Here is an 18,675-nt window from a genome sequence, read left to right as displayed (position 1 = left end):
CAGCCCTCGGTCTCGGGGTTGTGCCCGGCTGCGCTGGAGGCGCTGCCCAACTGCGGGTGCGGGGTGTGAACTGCGCTGTCCAGCTGCGGGTGCGGGACGTGAACTGCGCTGCCCCACAGTGGCTGCGGGTTGTGAACTGCGCTGCCCAGCTGTGAGTGCGGTGTGAGTGGCGCTGCCCAGCTGCGGGTGCGGGGTGTGAGTGGCGCTGCCCAGCTGCGGGTGCGGTATGAACTGCGCTGCCCAGCTGTGGGTGCGGGGTGTGAGTGGAGCTGCCCAGCTGCGGATGCGGGGTGTGAGTGGCGCTGCCCAGCTGTATTTGCGGTATGAACTGCTCTGCCCAGCTGCGGGTGTGGTATGAACTGCGCTGCCCAGCTGTGGGTGCGGGGTGTGGGCGGAGCACGGCCGGGAAAAGGGGGCGGAGCGAGTGAAAGGAGGCGGCCGGATTGGCGGGCTGGCCGAATAAGGCCCCGCCCCAACGCTGCGCGCCGACGCGCCCAATGGGCGGAGCGCGGTGCGCGCCGCTCCCGCGAGAGATTCCGTTGAAGCTGGCGCCGCCATCTTGGAGTTGGGAGAGGCCGCGCGTCCCGTTTCCGTGCCTCTCCGGAGGGCCGCGGGCGCGGGGGGGGGCCGCGGGAGGCGGGGGGACCATGGGCGCCCAGCGGTGAGTTCGCGGCGTCCCGCCGGCTCATCCGTGCCCTCGGAGGCCGCGCCGCGGCGGGCGCGGGGCTGGGCGGGATGGTGCAGTCCTGTTCCGCCTACCGCTGCCGGAACCGATACGACAAAGAGAAGCCCATCTCCTTCCACAAGTGAGCGCGCGCGGGGCCGGGGCGGGGTCGCGCCGGGGGCGGGGCCAGCGCGGGGCCGCGCGCGCGAGGCCCGCGGGGTGCCGGGGGGAGCGCGGGCGGGCGGGGACGGACGGACAGACAGAGGGACGTGTCAGTTCGCGGCCGCTGAGTTCTCCTCCCGAGTTCTCGCTGGGGAAAGCCGAGGGTCGGGACCCTGTGCGCCGCCGGCTCCAGAGCGAGAGCGGGCTGAGACCCCCTTCGCTGGGGGCAGGAGGGTTTTGGCTCCGGCCAGCCCCCGCCTTATAAAGCTTTCCAGAAAAGCTGAAAGTGCCTCTTTCTTGCAGGTTTCCTCTTACAAGACCCGATCTTTGCAAGAAGTGGGAAGCTGCTGTTAAGAGGAAAAACTTCAAGCCGACCAAGTACAGCAGCATTTGCTCAGAACACTTTACCCCCGATTGCTTTAAGAGGGAATGCAATAACAAACTCCTAAAAGAGAATGCAGTGCCCACAATATTTTGTTACACTGAACCTGGTGAAAAGGTAAACCCGAAGCACCCATGTGCTGGAACATGTGTGTGTCACTGGCTGCAGCATGGCAGGGTGGCAAGCAGGGAGAGGATGCGGGCTGGGAAGGATGAAGGCTGGCAGGATGCTGAGCCTGTGTACCTGGGGTCACCAGCAGGGCTGTGGTGACTGAAACACCTCCAACAGCTGTGCTTGTTTTCTGTGAGGCACCCTGAGGCTTTGGAGCACAGAGTCTTGTACAGGGAGACACTGGATCTGGCCTGCTCATGTGTCTGTTTAATTCAGCATCCATGTGCAAAATTAAATGGAATGGCAGCAAAGTAAGAAGGTACTGCCCTGTAGTTAAACTGTTCTTTGGCATTTTCTGCATATTTGGAGTCTGAGAAAGCCTTCATTAATGTTTACGAATGGCACTTACTCTCTTTCCGTGTCTGATGGCTGCTGCTAGCACTGAGACGTGGTGAATATTAACTGTGAAACTTAACTGGCCTCTTTAAGAGGCTCTGCCCTCTGGCTTTGCTAAGTTAAAGCAGCAGCAGAATCTTGCCTGCACCTGCTATCTGTCTGTCCTGAGAGCACCTCTGTCTTGCCTTAGCCTTGTGTTCAAAAGCCACCCTAATCCCTGATTTCTGATGGTAGAATCTTCCATGTGAGGTATTCTTCCCCTTACTATGCCACTAATGCAATTTACTGTGAGATGCAAGTCACTTATGAGTTCTAACTTCTTGAGGTAATAACTTCAAGACAAGAATGGAAAATATTGATTTTTAACTATTTTAAAGGAATAAAATATTTGATCTCTTATCATTCTACCATAGAGAAAGTGGCAAAGGAGACAGTGGTAGACAGAGTAGGTCTGAGGTGCAAGAGGTTAAATGGGATGAAGTGCACAGAAGAAAACTCAAGAGTTTTCTTGTTCAGTTTTTCTGTTTATATATGGTATTGGAGTGCTGCAGAAATAAAAAGGCAACACATTGAAACTTGTTTTCATTTGAAAAATAAAAGTGGCTAATAACAGATAAGAGCATATAAACAATGTAAACAAAGGAACAGACAATGTACAGGGAAATATGACTGTGGTTTTTGTTTGATTACACTTCCTTGCTTATCTGTGCAGTACACATTTTCTTCATTGTGTGTAAAATACTTGCAAATTTTTTTACAGTCTGAAAGCTGAATGGGTGTATAGGGTAGTCTGCAAAAGTACTATTGGTGCAGCAGGATTAGTAGTGAGCCACGTTCCCAATTTCACTGTCATACCTGGATCTACAAAAACACAGAAGAGTGAGTGCCTTTTAATTCTGAAGGATTTTGTTCTATTCATATTTGTCTCATGGCACTTTTGAATAAACTGCCACATATCTTCAAGTAACAGTGTAATAATGAAGAGTAATAGTGGTTGTTTTGGAGTTGAATCCATGCTGATTTTGAATTACAGGTTTTTATTTTTCACATTATGTAATTTGGTATATTTTCTTTTTACTTGTGTCTTACAAGAAATATTTATTGGCTGGAAGAAGTAATTAGAAGTCACTGATGATGTCACAGAGATACCAAAGATCTGCTCTCTGTGATATGTTGTGACAATAATAATTTCTATATAGAGGTAGCATATGCTCTGTAGCTTCAAATTGAAGTTTCTGTGAATTCAGCAGTCCAGCAGTGATCTAATTTTTGCTTTTCTTTCTATCAAGAATGAGTTTCTTTTGACTGGCTCTGCCTTCACCTTGTAGGGGTTTTTGGTAGTAAAATTTAATAGTGACAGCTGATGGGGTCAAACTCTTTAGAATATTCATATATGAATTAGGTAGGCTAACAGCAGCCGTTTTTTAAAAGTGAGAAATAAGACTGGTAGTTGGCTGCTTTTATACTTTCATGTGATCAGTTATATTTGAGTGCATATTAAACTTTCCTTTAATGCCTGTCACCACTTTCCTTCAGTACCAATCACCAAACTGCCTTTCTTGTTACTGTCAGCCAAGTGTTGTAGTTTGTATGAGGGATGGGTAGATGCCCATACTTCTGTCTTGAATGTTAAGTCAAGGAGGTTAATGATACGACCTTCAGATCTGATGAGCTTGATATTTTGATGGTGAGGACTGTTGGCTGTTCTTAAAATCAACATTTTCCCAGTCCTTACGCTTTTCTTTGTACTAATAGTGGTACAACAGGTGGGTAGGTAGAAATTTTTTTCAGTACCTCTTTTACTGAGAATGTTTTAAGCTTTCTTTTTAATAGGCAGTATGCAAGCTCTTTGGTTTTAACAGTGCTTTTTTAATCAACATGTGCACAGAAACATTTCTGAATTATACTGGATTCCTTTGGGGAAGAAAGAATCTGATTCTCTGCTCTGGCCTATACTCAAAATGGCTTGGGATCTGTGTTGTCCTGGCCTGTGCAAGTGGACCTATCCACAGCTATGTGATAAAACCTGCAGTTATATCTGCAAAAAAAAACCTGGAGTTGAGCCAATTAATATCTTGCAGTTGCCAAAAGGGAGAACTGTGCTTCTCTTTGTCCGTTCCGTCTGCCAGCAATGCAGTCCTGATCCTTAACACGACAGTGTGAGCTCACAGCCCAGAAGGCCTATGGTGTCCTGGGCTGCATCCAGAGCAGCGTGGGCAGCAGGGGAGGGAGGGGATTCTGCCCCTCTGCTCTGCTCTGCTCTGAGAGACCCCAGCTGGAACCCTGCACCCAGCTCTGGGGTCCGGCACAGGAAGGACACAGAACTGTTGGAGTGAGTCCAGAGGAAGCCAGGAAGATGACTGACCAGAGGGATGGAGCACCCCTCTTAAAGACAGAGGCTGGAAAAATTCAGGATGTTTAACCTGGAGACCTCATAGCAGCTTCCCAGTATCTAAAGGGGGCCTGCAAGAAGGCTGGACAGGTACTTGTTTGTAAGGGTGGGTAGTGACTGGTCAAGGGGGTATGGCCTTATGCAGGAGAGCAGGTTTAGGTTACATGTTAGGTGTAAATTCTCCACCGTGAGGGTGGTGAGGCACTGGAATGGGTTGCCTAGAGAAGCTGTGAATGCTCCATCCCCAGAAGTGTTCAAGGGTTGGATGGGGTCTGAGCAGCTTGGTCTGGTGAAAGGCATCCCTGCCCATGGTGGGAGGGTGTTGACACTGGATGAATTTTAGGGTCTTTTCCAAACCTAAACCATTCTATAAATCTATGATTCTCACCTTTTCTGCATATCAGGGCAGACGTATGTCATACCTTTTGTTGCATTGCTTTGATGTTTAATAATGGACAGAAAATCTGTGCAGTGATTGTGCAAGATCAAACGGCTTTCTTTCTTTCAGTTTTAGAAATTATGTTTGAGCAAAGAGTAAATATCAGGTGTGAGAAGGCTGCTTTGCTATTGAAGAGCTGTTTATTTTGATTCATGGTGTCTCTTTTAACCATAACCTTATGCTGCAGCCCAAAACCAGCATTAGAGAGTCCCCACAGTTGTTGAGAAGACTGGTCTTACTGTGTCTATCTCTCTGTTCTGCCAGCCTATTAGCCTGCTCAGTAGTTGATGCTTATTCTACCTCAGCAGAAGAATGTCTACTTCTGATGTGTTTTTGATTAAGTTAGCTGGTAAGTTCAATTACATAGAGGTATGGTGCAGCAGAAAGGAGGAGGGACAAAGGGGAATGGGATGGCAGCAGTGAGTTACTAGGTCATTTGAACTCCATTTTATGGAACTGCAGTCCATGTCCTTGCTTCTTAGGTAATTATATAGATTTAAAAAATCTGATGTTCAAAAAACATACTTCGACATCAAGGGCTTGATTTTCAAAGAGCCCTTGAATCAAAGCTGCTTAAAAATATGTCCAGTTGAGAAGCCACACAAAGCAGGCCCAGAAATGTTTGCCAGTTCTGAAAACCATGTCTTTGAAATTTATTTTATTAATTTAAATCCTGGTTGTTTAGATTATTCAGGGGTGTAATAAAGATTTGTATTGTAAACAATGTTAGGTGTGAAAAGATACATTTTCTCCTGTTCTTTCTAGTCTGAAGAATTTGCAGAGCAGCCAGAAGATCCACTTCCACCTCCTCCACTGCCACCGCCACCACCGCCTCCACCACCACCACCACCACCAGCAGCTCCAGTACTACCACAGTCTCCGTCAGCTCCTTCTTTTCATTTGTCTCAGATAGATGCCAGATTTGTAGATCCAAGTATTGGATTATTGATGCCCCCTCTCCAGACCCCCAGCAATCTTGCTGTTTTTTGTGATCATAACTATACCGTAGAGGATACAGTCCATCAGCGAAAAAGAATTCAACAGCTGGAGGAGCAAGTTGAAAAACTGCGGAAGAAGCTCAAGACAGCGCAACAGCGGTGCCGACGTCAGGAAAGACAGATTGAGAAACTAAGAGAAATTGTTCAGTTTCAGAAAGAAAAAGACATACTGGCAGGAAAAGGTTATGTGATTCTGCCTAATGACTATTTTGAAGTTGTGGAAGTACCTGCCTAGTAGTCATGAACATCAGTTTTCACTTTGGTAGGCCAAGAAATTTAGATTAAAAACTAAATTGTTTCTAATATGTAAGACAGAATTCTAAAACAGTAATTAAGTCATATAAATAAGATCATATTTTTTCTTCATTGTCATTTCAGTTTGATATACTTTTAATATATTGAAGATGCAAGCATCTCAGAATTAGAATATGCAACTAATTTACAAAATATGAATTGCTTCCAGAAGGAAAGGATGTCAGATTGAAGACACTTAGGAATTTACTTTTTTTTACAATGTCTGTGTTATGCTTACAGGGGCTGGGAACTGAATCTGGCTGAGAGTGAAGTTTAGGTGGTTGTACACCTAGTGCTTTGTCAAGACTTAATGTTGGCTTTGATAATCCTCAGTAAGTAGTTTTCACTGATTTTAGGAAGAACAGAATTAGGTTGGCTAACATCTGCAAGTGCTACGGAAAGATAGACAAGATGCACATTTCAGTCTGGGAAAACTTCCAACTTCAGTTTGCTATGCATTTGAAGCACTGCAAAAAGTCTAATTCCTGTATCCCTTTGAGTGAGGTATGTAAATGAACTGCTTTTTGAGTAACTGTTCACCACATGTGTGTTTTAAGAGTGATGAGGAGAGTTCGTTAGCATAGGTAACAAGAGCTGTAGAAGCAGCTTTTGCTTCAAATGCACTGAAAAATAGTCCTGAAGTGCAGGGCTGAGCTGAGCATGTATATTACTGCACAGTTGGCAGGATCAGTAAGACAATGTACTGTTTACAGTGACTGCTTACAGAAGGACACTGATAATACACAGTCCCAATATGTTGTAGGATCATCTTCCCATAAACACTGTAACTGGTAAAGTGTTGTCCTTGGTTTTGAAATTAACTTGCATGTCAACCATGTGTTGATTCAGGAAATGAAGTAAGTTTGTTCTTTATCCAGGGAGTCAGGCATTTATGGCTTTGCAGTATACAGTGGTTTTATTTCTTTCCTTTTTTCATTCCCCAAAGGGCATCCACCAAAGGGCAAATAGGGAACTAGACTTTGGAGTTGCTTGGTGCTAGACTGGTTTATAATATCTCAAATGCTGCTGCCTCTTCTTCAGCCTTATTAAGACTTTCTAGTAATAGCATGACAAAGTAGTGCAGCAGTTCGCACTTACTTTCTAATAATTTATTTAGTCAGTGAACTCATTCAAAATGAGAGAAAATGGCTAACCCTAATGTAGGCTTCACAGCTGAAATTCCTGGGTGTACGAGACTTGAGGAAAATTTCTTTTCTCAGTCTGTGTCAAATTTATGAGCAGTGTGGGTTCTAACAAGCCTTGTTCATGATGGCTTTAGAAGCTTCCTTAATATCCTGTTAGCATGACATTTTGAAATATTTCAAACCAGTCTTGATACTTCTGACCTCACTCATACCATGTGTCTATTTTCCCTATCATTTCATACACGTAAAATGAACAAAAATGCCAATGCTTCCTTTTGTGTACGTTTATTATACCTAATTAAAAATTTGAAAAGTAAATGATGTGTTAGATTTTTAATTACTCTTTCTTTTCCCAGGATTTTGCCAAAATTACCTTGACATTTTGGATTTTTATTTTTATTAGTTTCCTTGTTTAGATGTTGGGATTCCAAGCCTTGTTGCTGTAACACTTTATGTTTAAAATTGGTAAAATTCAAAAGTGACATGGAAAAGACACTTTAAAAACTGTTGCTGTGCTGTTGGCATGTGTGCCAGATAGCAGATTGTGTCTGTTTTCTCTGCAGAATATCCTCTCTTCTTACTCTGCAGGAATTTCAAGTGTAACTTCCTGAGGCACAGTGGATTGCTGCAGTACCACCCTTGCCATCCCCCTCTGCACCCCAACACTTGGTTATGAGTTCCTGATACAGAAGGATACACAACCAGAATACAGAACAGGAGAGGCAGCAGAGGGCCAACAGTACCACACCTGATACAAGTTCAAGACAGGGACAAAAGCGGGGCATGAGGAGAAATAAATCCTCTGGGTGCAATGAGCATCATGTCAGCTTCTTCTGAAAATACATGAGTAGCTTTCTACTGTGAATGTTCATCACCATTTCTTTCCACCTGGACCAGGCTGTTTCTCCCACTCCTAATGCTCTGGCTGCTGTGCTTGTTGGGCCCTTCCTTTGGGTGCTTTAGCTTCATAACTAAAGGGAAGCAGCTGAACAAACTAGGTCTGCAAGTTAAATTTAAGGTACGCTAGTAGATGGCTGATAGATGATTGTGTGGAGTCCTTGTTTCTTTAAGCTGTCTGCACTGGTGAAGTTGATTTAACAGCTGACTCAAATGTTTCTTCTATTGAGAGGGTTGATTATTTCTTGTCTGGACAGTTTCAGAACTAATATACTGAAGAAGGGACTGCTGCCCAGTTGTCCTCCTTTCCTCTTACCAGAGGATTTTTCTGAGAAGGAATGAAGCCTGTTGTGACAACAGGCTGGAATTTCTCCTGCAGCAGCTGGTTTGTTTTTTTATTTTTTCCTTTCAAAAAAAGTCTTGTTAATTCCTGGTGTAGCCACGTCTGGGCTAAGTGTGGACTTTAGTAGACCTGTGGGAGCACTCAGTACCACAGAGCTCTGAAGTGGGATAGAAGGCTAGTATGGAAACAACTGACTGTCAGCAATTGACTTTTTATGCACTGTACCCTACTCATCACTCTTTCTCAATCTTTCTTATTTTGTAGCATTATAGAAAGAGAAGATAATTGCTCTCTGCTACTGGCGAGGCTAGGAAAAGAATTCCAGCTAATAAACAATATGCTCCACAAGCATGTGTTAAAATTTCCTCCTGTTTTGGGATCTGTTACATCCACGCAATCATCTGTTAAAGAGGTCTGCAACAGTTACTGTTTGCATTGGCCACAACTTGTACCTGCATTAGCACCGATTTCATAAACCTCTCTGAAAATATGTGACTGGGAATTAAAAGGCAGAGGTGGTAATTGCAGGATGGCATGTGGTCGTTCAGGTGTATGCGAAGTAGCTGACATAAAGTAAAAGCACTTTACTGAAGCCTATTTTATAAACTGAATAATTCAAGCAAGTTAGAAAACAGCAAAATTGGCAATAAACATTTGGTCATTAAGTTATAGAAAGATTTATTTTGAAATGGGCAGGTGCTTCAACAGATAGGAATTGGAGCCTTTTCTAAACAGAAGTCTTGGCTTAATTCTCCCTGTTGCCCCAATTCCCCTTTTGCTGCAGCAGGGTATCTGATTTATATGTAGTGTTTGCTTTTTTTCTTCTTACACCTCTGCAAAGTATTATATTTCCCTGTCTAACTGGTACTTTTCAAACTCAGAGGTATGTTTGTTTTATGGGAGAAAAAAAGAATAGCTAAATACTTGAATTACTTCTTGTTATCCTAAGGGAGTTCTTTGTCACTGCTCTGTTTACTCCTGCGTTTCCAGTTGCCATCTTGTCTGTGTTGTCACTGGTGTGGTCTTAAACACTGTGGCAGCATATTAAGGAAGTCTAAATGTCCAAGAAAACTGTCTTGCTGACATTTCATTTTCCTTCAGCTCTGTGAGGATTTAAGGCCTTGATGTCCTGTGTGAATCGTGGAGTTCTCTTGCAGCTGAAGAAAGTGCTAAGCAAATCTCACTTCAAATGTAGGAAGAAAAAAAGGAAAATAGTTGCTTGGGTAAAACTAAACCTCAATAGCTTCTGAATACTTTACAAAGGACTCCTCCTGGTTCTTGCTTTTCTGGACTCAAGCAGTTATTCCTAGCTGCCCATTGCTTGCTTGCTTGCCTTCGTGAGATCTGTTTTACATTTTAGTCGGTATCCTTGTCTGTTTCCTGACAGCTTACACCTTCATCAGGTGGCTTTGGCAGGGTGGACAGGGGTGACCCATAGTCTAATTTTAACCACCAAAACAGAATCTGCTGAAGCGTGTTGATGACTGCGTGTTCAGGTATGTAACTCCTGCTGTTTTGAGCACAGCAGTTTATTTACCGTACTCTGCCGCGGTAACGATTTGTTTATGAATGAGAAAGAAAAACAGGATACATGACTCAAAAATATTACAGCAATTTCTCTTGGAGATTTCTTAGAGAAAGGAAATCCCTTTGTGCTTGTTCAATGCTTTCAATTGAAGTTTTATTTTCATCCGGAGATCTTTGATAGAACTGCAGCATTTTATTGCACAAAATTGGCATAAGGCCTTAAAGGGTCATATAGGCTGAAAGAGTTTAAAAGTGGGCAAAAAATGCTGCGAAGTTGCTGTTTAATTCGCTATGGCTCACTTGAAACAGTTGCGAAAAAAAAGTCATCTTAAGTATTCCTAAATTAAAGAAAGCATTTAAATCTGTTACTGAGAAGGTAAGGTTCAAGTACCTCTCTTGAGAATAGTTATGTTACATTGTCATAATTAAATTATTAATTAGACTGTCTACAGTCTTGCCACTATTCCTTCATTCAGTATTGAGTATCAGGCTTTTTGTTGTGGAAAATGAGCCATTGATAATCCTGTAGCTGCCTCCCCCTATTGTAAAGGGCAAATTGATTGTGGAACCTGGCTCACACGTTCTGAGCACTTGTGAAAAGTGATTGTCCTCTGCCCCTTCATTGGTTCCAGTGGTCTTTTAGTTAGGCAAGAGTATGGAGAATACTATCAGACCAGTTATTAGAGTGTTTGTTTGGTTTGATTTTATGTTTGTTTGTTTGTTGTTGTGGGGGTGGTGTTTTTTTTTTTTCTTTGTTGTGGATTTTTTGTTTGTTGGTTTGGTTTGGTTTTTTTAAAGTCATGGAGAACTTGAGCAAATCAGGTAGGCTTCTCATTTCCTTTCAGTTTTCTTTGGCTGTGACCATTAAAGATGCAGAGTCTGAGGCTTACTAGTCACCTGTAGAACCACCAATGCTCCAGTATTTGAGGCTATGAAAGATGTGTGACTTTCTGCTGGGAGCTCTTCGATTCAATGGCTGGGACAGGTAATCCAGAAAAAGGAAGAGGTCTTGTCTCCAGTAATGGTGTCTTGTTTTGTGTTGGGCACATTTATAGGCTGCAGCCATAGTCCAATACTTTCTAACCAAGTTCTTATAGATGTATCCAGGACTTTGATTTAGCAGAATGTTACAGCAATATACTGGAATTGCAGCACAATCACAATATAGCAGCTGCAATATCAATGGAATCAAATTTACTGTTCAAAATCCCATTACTGGTCTCTAAATGCTTGCTGTCATGACATGCTGTCCTCACAGTTACTGGGAAGAAATATACAGGTTACACCCAGCTCAAGCCAGTTACTGTCTTCCAAGCTGATTTTTTGAGTTGTCTATTTTCTATACTTTGTATTGGGCTGAGTCACATACACACTACCCTCCCACGCTGGCCTGGTTAGCTCAGGAAAACATTATTCTTGACTAATTATTTCAGGGAAGGCTGTTTATTTGATCTTAGGCTGAATGATGCAGCTGTATTCCTGAAGCAAAGTTTTCTATTCAGTCCTTCTTGTGCTGAGATAGTTTCCTCTTTCTTTATGACAATTCATTGTTTTTCCTTACATTCCCCCTTCAGCACATAATTCTTGCTTATCTCCTCTGGACATTCCTCCATCCATTCACCTATTCTCATACTTTTCAGGAATCTCACACATGTATTTTGCAGAAAAAATTTAATTTTTTTTGTCTTCAGAAAGGAAGAAATTTTCAGGTGTGGTACTTTTTCTGTATTAAGAGGAAGGGACCTTGTTCTTGGCTTAGGAAATCCCAAGACTTCCACCTTGTACTTACAGGTTTGTGATAACAACCAGAGTTGCTCGCTTTGGACTTCCAGAGCTCAGTCCAAATTTCTTGCCCTTTTTGGATGTGGTTTGTTTTGTTGTTTTTTTTTTTTCTTCTTTATTTTGTGTTGATAGGATCAAATGCTTCATTCATCAGTTCAATGATACTGATGCTGTCAGGTCCAGAAGAATCCTGTCTGCATGTAAAAAAAAAAATCTAAAGAGAGTTATTCCCAAACTGGTTGTGAACCAGCAAGGTGGAATCTTAACAGCTCTCACAGGAGGTCGTGTGAACTCAGGCCACAGAAGATAGCCTTACTGATAAACGTTTCAATTTCTAATTATTTTCAGCTTGATCATGCAGGCTTGCCTTGTCCTGAGCTGACACAGTGTTATATAAAATGATCTCGTGGTGGTGATTTTAATCTGAGGAATTCTAGGAGTTGCTGTCAGAAGAATATTTGTGGTATTATGTTGAGGGGCTGAAAAATAATTTATATAACAATAACCTCAAATCCTCTTGCATGTATGTACTTTCAGTTCTTATCTTAATTTTTTTCTTTCTAAATTCAGACAGGAAAATATTTTTGCTAGTGTTTCTTCTTTTTTGCTTGACAAGGGACTGAAATTGCTGAGTATATTTATGTTCAGCATGGTAAGGAACTGGGCGGGTTCTTTAGTACAGATACTACAGCATGGAAGTCTCTTGGTTGTATAATCTATTCCCCCAAGTGAATGCTCATGTGGCTGTTTCAGCTTAAAGAACTCAGCTTGTTCGGAAATCATGTATTTAAAATATAGGCATCCACAAACCACAGTTGTCAGTGGAGTTACCTTTCCTTGGTACTGTCATCAGCTGACAAACTCAATATTTCCTCATGGTAAATCTCCATGTAACTGAAAAAGATTTTAAATGCATAGGTAATAAATTTTACACTCAAATGTTCAAGCAAGTTTATCGTAACATTACTTAACCTTATAGTATTGCTATGGTGATAACCATCCTTCCATGGATATTGATGTTTACCTCTTGGCCTGTCCACTAACTTTGCTGGATTTTTGATTCATATAATAGCCACTAGGTACTTGACATGTATATGACTTCAGTGGTAAGATGTAATTAAATTTAAAAAATGTCTGCAAATGGTGCTTTCTTGTGTTCACAGAACACATGCCTGGATTCCTACACCAAATAAAAGCCCAGCTTCCTTCAACACCTTTTACTCCTTTAGTCACTGAAGAAATCAGTTTATACATACAGGAGATGACATTGTCCTTCCTTGTTTTTCACAGTAGGATTGCCACAAAATCTTGCTGCCTAGTAAATCCATCATCTCTGTGATGAGATATGAGTACAGAAGTAAGACTTTTCTCCCTGCTAGAAATCTTTTATAATATTAAATAGTATATAATTTTCTCTGGCTATTCCTTGTGTGCATTGCCTTGCTCCTCTACAGCATCACTCTTCTTCCTCAACAAAGATTCATCTGATTTTTTTCTACTAATACTATCAGAATTTAAACATCTGTTTTCCAACACATTTTCTGATCTTTTGTACGTGATAATGAGACACCAGCCTACTCAGTTACAGAGTTTGTCAGCAGCTGAACAGGAAATTGAACTCAGAAGGTGAGGAAGTAACCTTTTACTATGGACTAGTAACTTTTTGCTGTTTCATGCTATAAAATGTGCCACAGAGGTGGAAATGGAAAATGCTGTTGGAAACAGCTTTGGAGTGAAAAGCTTGTCTCTGAAGACTGGTTCAGGTTAATGGATGAGTTTGGCCTGAGGAAAGAGGAGCTTGCTTAATATTTCAATGGATTTCACTCTCTGTGCTTTCAAGATGAGTTTTGCTTTTATTCTGCTTGCCTCTTGATTCCTGTACATAAGAGATATGAAAGTAAGCTTAGCAATTCCCAGGGGATGGGAGAGCTTTCTTAGCAATGTCCTCACCACTGATTTAGCTTTCCCCCTCCCCATCAAAAAAAACAAAAAACAAAAAAACAAAAAAAAAAAAAAAAAAAAACAAAAAAAAAAAAACCAACAAAATCATAAAGGACCTGTTAGTGCTGAAATGTTAAAAGCCTAGCTGAACATTTTGGGCAAAGCTTTGCTGAATCCCATGGAACCATAATTTTTTTCTTTGAATTTCTGGAAGTGGTATTATATCATTAGGAAGTCCACCATGGATTTCTCTCAGCTTTGTGCAAATAAGAGTTTCTTTGGCAGCCTCATTTTCTCTCATAATGCCACAGCAGGAGATGAGCTCACAGCAGTGTGGCAGTCTGCTGTGCTGCTGTCAGATCATGGTAAAATCCAGCTGCAGTTATAAATGGTTGTTTACCTGGCTGAGTAAGGTGCCTGATAGCATTCCTATGCAAACAGTCATCCCCATTACCCATAGAGAAATTAAACCTTGAATTAAATTCTTCAGTCTTTTTATTGCTCCTTTTGATTTCACTGATTATCATGTTGTTTGCACCTGGTATTAATGCATCAAGCTCTCTGGGCTTACTGAGAGCCTCAAAACATTGCAGAGCATATGAAATCAGGTCTGTTGACTGACTTGCATTGAAAGTGAATGTGAGAAATTGCCCCAGTGCAGAGATACAAGGATGACAATGTGGAGAAGGATGGCAGCAGCCCAGTTTGGCCTGAGGCAGTTCAAAGGTGGCTTTGGGCCTTTGTGAAGTTTAGTGGAGGTGGCATTTGTTCTGTAAGCTCTACCAGGGCCATGCCAAGTTGTCTCCTGGCACTCTGCCCCATCATCCTTTGACTTGCCAGGGACTGGCCCTACACATACCAGCCTTCTGTTGGAGAACTGGACATATTCCCAGCCCATTTTTCCTGCCATGGGAGCAGCCTGCAGACCATTTTGGCTGTTATCCCATACGTTCCTCTTCCTAATATATATAAATTATCGGACTTTGCTCCCAGTTCAGGGAGTTATTCCAACCCACCATCAGTTTACTAATAGGTGAAGTTACCTAAGTGCCTTTAGGCTAATTCTTCTGACTAGGCAGGCCATTAAAAGTTAGAGGAAATAGGATATTCTGACATGATAGAAAATGCAAACCTAATTTTTGCATGTGTGATAGGTAATATCAATTATACTTTCTAGTGAGGTGAAGATATAAACTTTTGGTTTTGTATTTAGCTTCTCTGGCTGACAAGAAGCAAGACAAAGGATATATATCAAAGGTGCCATCCAGTACAGATAGCTGTTTAGGTCTCAAAACCTTCCAATTTGTTGTTTCATGACTTTATTTGATGAATGTACACAGTTTTAAGATTTATGCATAGGTTATACCAAAAAAAATACAAAATTTTATTGAATTATTACAAAACCATTACTACCAAATAATTGTAAGACATTCTACTGCCTAACATTACTTTCACATCACTTTTGTTATGATTACTTATTGCCCAAAGGTTAATTTTTGCAAATTATTTGAAAAGCATACTCTGACTTCATTCAGAAACTGAGAAAGCATCTGATACACTGTGCTATGTTTACACTCATGTTTAACATCAGTTGTTTCCATAGTTCCAGGCTAGCTGGTATTACTCAGAACTGTTCTGTTGAGAATATAGGCTGCTGTGTACCCATGTCAAATGCCTTTGTTTCTTCTACACTCAGTACTCTCAGGCAAGAAGTCTGATGGGGTTTTGTTTGTACACACTCATGAGCAAATATTCATTTGTGAACTCTAACATAACAAGCAAATACCTGGAGGTAGATAACATGGAATTTTAAGCATGTAGGTAGACATTCAAGAGGACTGTAATATAATAAGTCATATATGGATATATAATAAGTTATTATGGATAGAAAATTCTGGAAGTTATGTGAAAGTTGTCTTCTAGGTCTACATTTATGAATATGTGAAAAGAGGAGCCCAAAATGTCACTGATTTTCAAAATTATGGTCCTGCATGTCTTTGGTTCCTACCTGTAAACATTTCTATCTAATCTTAAAAAACCTACAGAAGGTATAACTAAGTTTCTTTATGAAGTATTTGGCAATAACCTCAGTGGTATAAGACTCAGCTTGGCAAGCAGACATCTCAATGTAGAAGGCCTGCATCCCAATTCAACCCTCAGGAAGGAGTCTCCAGAACAGCAGAGGGCTGACTTGAGCCCTGCTGTGACAGCCTAGAGAAGGACAGGTAGAAGCTGCAGGTGGTATTAATGAATAACCCCTCACAAAATCTCTCACCTCTGTTTTCCTATTGAGAAATTAGTTTTGTGATACTTTGACAGAGTATCCTCTAAGGTCTGGTTGTTGACTGATCTGCTGCCAGGGCAGTTTCTGCTTTTTAGCCAGGGATGATCTGAAGTAAGATGCATGCACATCATAGGATCCTGAGTTTTGTGAGGCTGAATATGGCTGAGACAATTAGTGCTGCTGCATTTTCTGTAAAAATAGTAGCTTCTGACAGCACCACAACAACATACAGTGATATAATGAAGAAAGACACAAAGTAGTATTGGCTTTCAAACATTTCTAATGAAAATTGATAATTGTTTCAATCTTTTAGACAGTCCAGAATTATTATCTCTGTCAAGATAAGTTTCTAAAAACACCCTCCTTATTTGGATTGGATGGACTATGTGGACCCACAGGGCAACCATCTCTGTTGACTGAGGAAAAGATCATAAGGGCAAATCCCCTCAAATGCAGGCAGGAATGGAGCTTGTAGAACGCATCCAATTTCTGACAAAGCATTTGATTTTGCTGTATCTTCAAGGGATCCCCCCATCCTCCCATGCCAGATGGAGCAGCTCCAAAAAGAAAGTTTGTTAACTACCACCATTCTGGCTGTGTGCTGGAGCTGTCACATCCAAAGAGAAGTGGATGAAATTAACAAAGCTGCTCAAGGAGTCATGCAGCTCATCGAGGCCACAGGACGTGGCAGGAATTGCCCTTTAAATTTTATTATTGCCTTGGGGATAAAAAGCCTGTATTAGATCAGAATGAGAAAGCAGAACCTCTCGTCATAGAGCACTGCATGTGCTGGGATAAAGGCTTCTAGACAGCAGGTGTAACCATTGAAAATGGGAGGCTGAGAGGCTGATCAGTTAGGCATGTTCCTCTGAACATGCAGTTCAGCAGTTCCTCTGTCATTGCTGAAGCAGTTGTCCTAAAAAGAGATTTTTCTCTCACATCTTGCAAAATTTTGATCCTTTTTTTGCTAGTTGTTTGCTTACCCCTGAAATCTCCTAAGCCTTGACATCTGAACAGCAAGTCCATGATGCTGCAGATAAAATTTCAGCTGCGAGGGGCGTTTTTGAAAAGAGGACAGGAGCTTGATGAAATGGAAAAAAAAAAAACCAAAAAACTGAGGGAATGCCAGAGCTGAGCTAGACCTTTGTTTACAATTAATAACTCAGAAAGAATGGATTTGAAAATTATCATATTCAATGCTAGGTAATGTCACCGAAATGCAGGAAGTGATCACAGTGCCGCAAGGCGCTCCTAAATCAGACCTCACTGTAAAGTTAGAACTGAAAAAGGAAAACAACGATTCTAATGCAGAAGGTGATGCACCATCTCTGAGAAATATTAATGTGCATGTGGTGATGAAGAGCCTCTGCACCTCCGAAAGAGCCGTGTCCTGCTCCGGGTGACGCGCCGGGAGGTTTTCACAGAGCGATGTCCACTTGCGTGGACTCAGCACTGCCAGAAGGGACTCGGTCTCGAGTCTGCATTCACACAGATGTTATAGAAAAGGGAAGGAGGGCGAGAGGGTGCCAAGGAAACCAAGGACTGAAATCACTCCTGTTCTGCAAAACCTTGTCCCGGTACTTGCAGGGCCTGATCGCTGCTGAAACTGCGTGGGTGCAACTGGGAGGAGTGCAGCCCAGGCAGGCTCCTCCATCAGCCCTTTCTGAGCCTGCCGTGCCGAGGGGCTGCGTGTTCCTTGGCGTGGACTCTCACCGCTGAGTTCCGAGCCCTTCCCGTGTGGCTGTGTCCCGAGCAGAGCTCCCGGCGCTGCCTGCGCTGCCCGCGTCCAGCCACGGCGGGGAGCTGGGACACGGCACGGAGCGCCGCCAGCTCCTGCTGGAATGGGAGCAGGAGGATGGATTAGGGGGAAAAGGCAGCCCGGGAGAGACTGAGTGGGGTTTGCTCGGTGGGGCCGGTAAGCAAGAGAGAAAGAAGGAGGAGGGTGTTTGGGGGGACAGAAAGCTGGAGAAGAGCGGACAGGGTGTATGGACAGGTGGATGGTTGGCTCCGAACTGTTCCATCTGGCACATGGAAATGCCTGATGCTGCAAAAATTGCTGGTGAGCTGGCTAAAAACAGCTCTGTTCTTGCCCAGTGGAGATGAGAAGCTGCTAGTGACGAGAGGTGTCTGCTGCTGCCAGAACTGAGATCAGAAAGGACCTGAGAAGTGTCAGGGCAAAGACGAGATTCCTGGAGTTCTGCCCTTTCCCACCCCATTTTGCTCCTCCTAAAGGCAGGTGTTCATCCGCTGGCTTCCAGTTTCATGCCTAATGGTACAAGATGGATTCAATCCTCCCTTGGGAGCTCTGGGCAGCCTGGCTCCATCACGAGTCCTGGCACTGCAGGTGTGCCCTTCCTTGGCTTCTTGCATTTCACCTACAAGAACCAGGGAAGCTGAAATGTGTTTGGGATGGAGAAAATATGTCTGCCTGAAGAGCGTCTCTTGTTCCTCTCTTTTCTCCTTTCTGGAGCTGACAAACCTAGGAGAATGGCAAACTCTACTTTGGCTCTGGGTTTTGGGAACAAAGCCTCACAGTTCTGGTTCAGAGCACCTCCCTTCTATGGCCTTCCTCTTCACCATCCTTCTCACTTTAGTTCAGGTTTCCTACCCTCTATTTGCCAGCCAGCACTGTCACCTTCCCCTGGAATCTGTGTTTTCCATGCTTGACTGCATGATGTCTTCAGGTAACATGGCTTAGGACTGTCCATCCTAACCTCAAGTTTTCAGTTGCTGCTGGTATTAACCATGCGGATGCAAATTGATGGATTTGTGCAATTAGATAGACTTCTCTTTTTTTTTTTTTTTTTCCTTGGTAATTTTGCTGCCTAGAAGGTGAGGCCCAGCTCCGGTGCTGCTTGTGCCCAGGCAGTACCTGGCTCTTTGCAGCCCGGAATTGCAGCCTCATATTAGTTACAAAT

The 18,675-nt window shown here is 42.8% G+C and overlaps 1 protein-coding gene across 1 annotated transcript; it reads left to right on the top strand.

The window, feature by feature from the left end:
- The first annotated feature begins 575 nt into the window (after positions 1 to 575).
- On the top strand, positions 576 to 7,301 carry THAP1 (THAP domain containing 1). Its single transcript, XM_056514315.1, has 3 exons — positions 576 to 806; positions 1,130 to 1,325; positions 5,312 to 7,301. Exons 1-3 carry the CDS (start codon positions 736 to 738, stop codon positions 5,777 to 5,779), a joined length of 735 nt encoding a protein of 244 aa, XP_056370290.1. The 5' UTR covers positions 576 to 735; the 3' UTR covers positions 5,780 to 7,301.
- Positions 7,302 to 18,675: the final 11,374 nt, after the last annotated feature.

The sequence above is a fragment of the Oenanthe melanoleuca genome, chromosome Z (assembly GCF_029582105.1).
Source record: "Oenanthe melanoleuca isolate GR-GAL-2019-014 chromosome Z, OMel1.0, whole genome shotgun sequence".
Classification (NCBI taxonomy): Eukaryota; Metazoa; Chordata; class Aves; order Passeriformes; family Muscicapidae; genus Oenanthe; species Oenanthe melanoleuca.
Note: the sequence above shows the minus strand (reverse complement) of the source record. Positions and strands in the feature narration are given on the sequence as shown.

Bases quoted from the DNA above. Each gene is read 5' to 3' on its own strand.
- THAP1 (XM_056514315.1), top strand. From the start codon at position 736: ATGGTGCAGTCCTGTTCCGCCTACCGCTGCCGGAACCGATACGACAAA. The intron at 807-1,129 runs GTGAGCGCGCGC...TCTTTCTTGCAG, and splicing joins AAGCCCATCTCCTTCCACAA to GTTTCCTCTTACAAGACCCG. The intron at 1,326-5,311 runs GTAAACCCGAAG...TGTTCTTTCTAG, and splicing joins ACACTGAACCTGGTGAAAAG to TCTGAAGAATTTGCAGAGCA.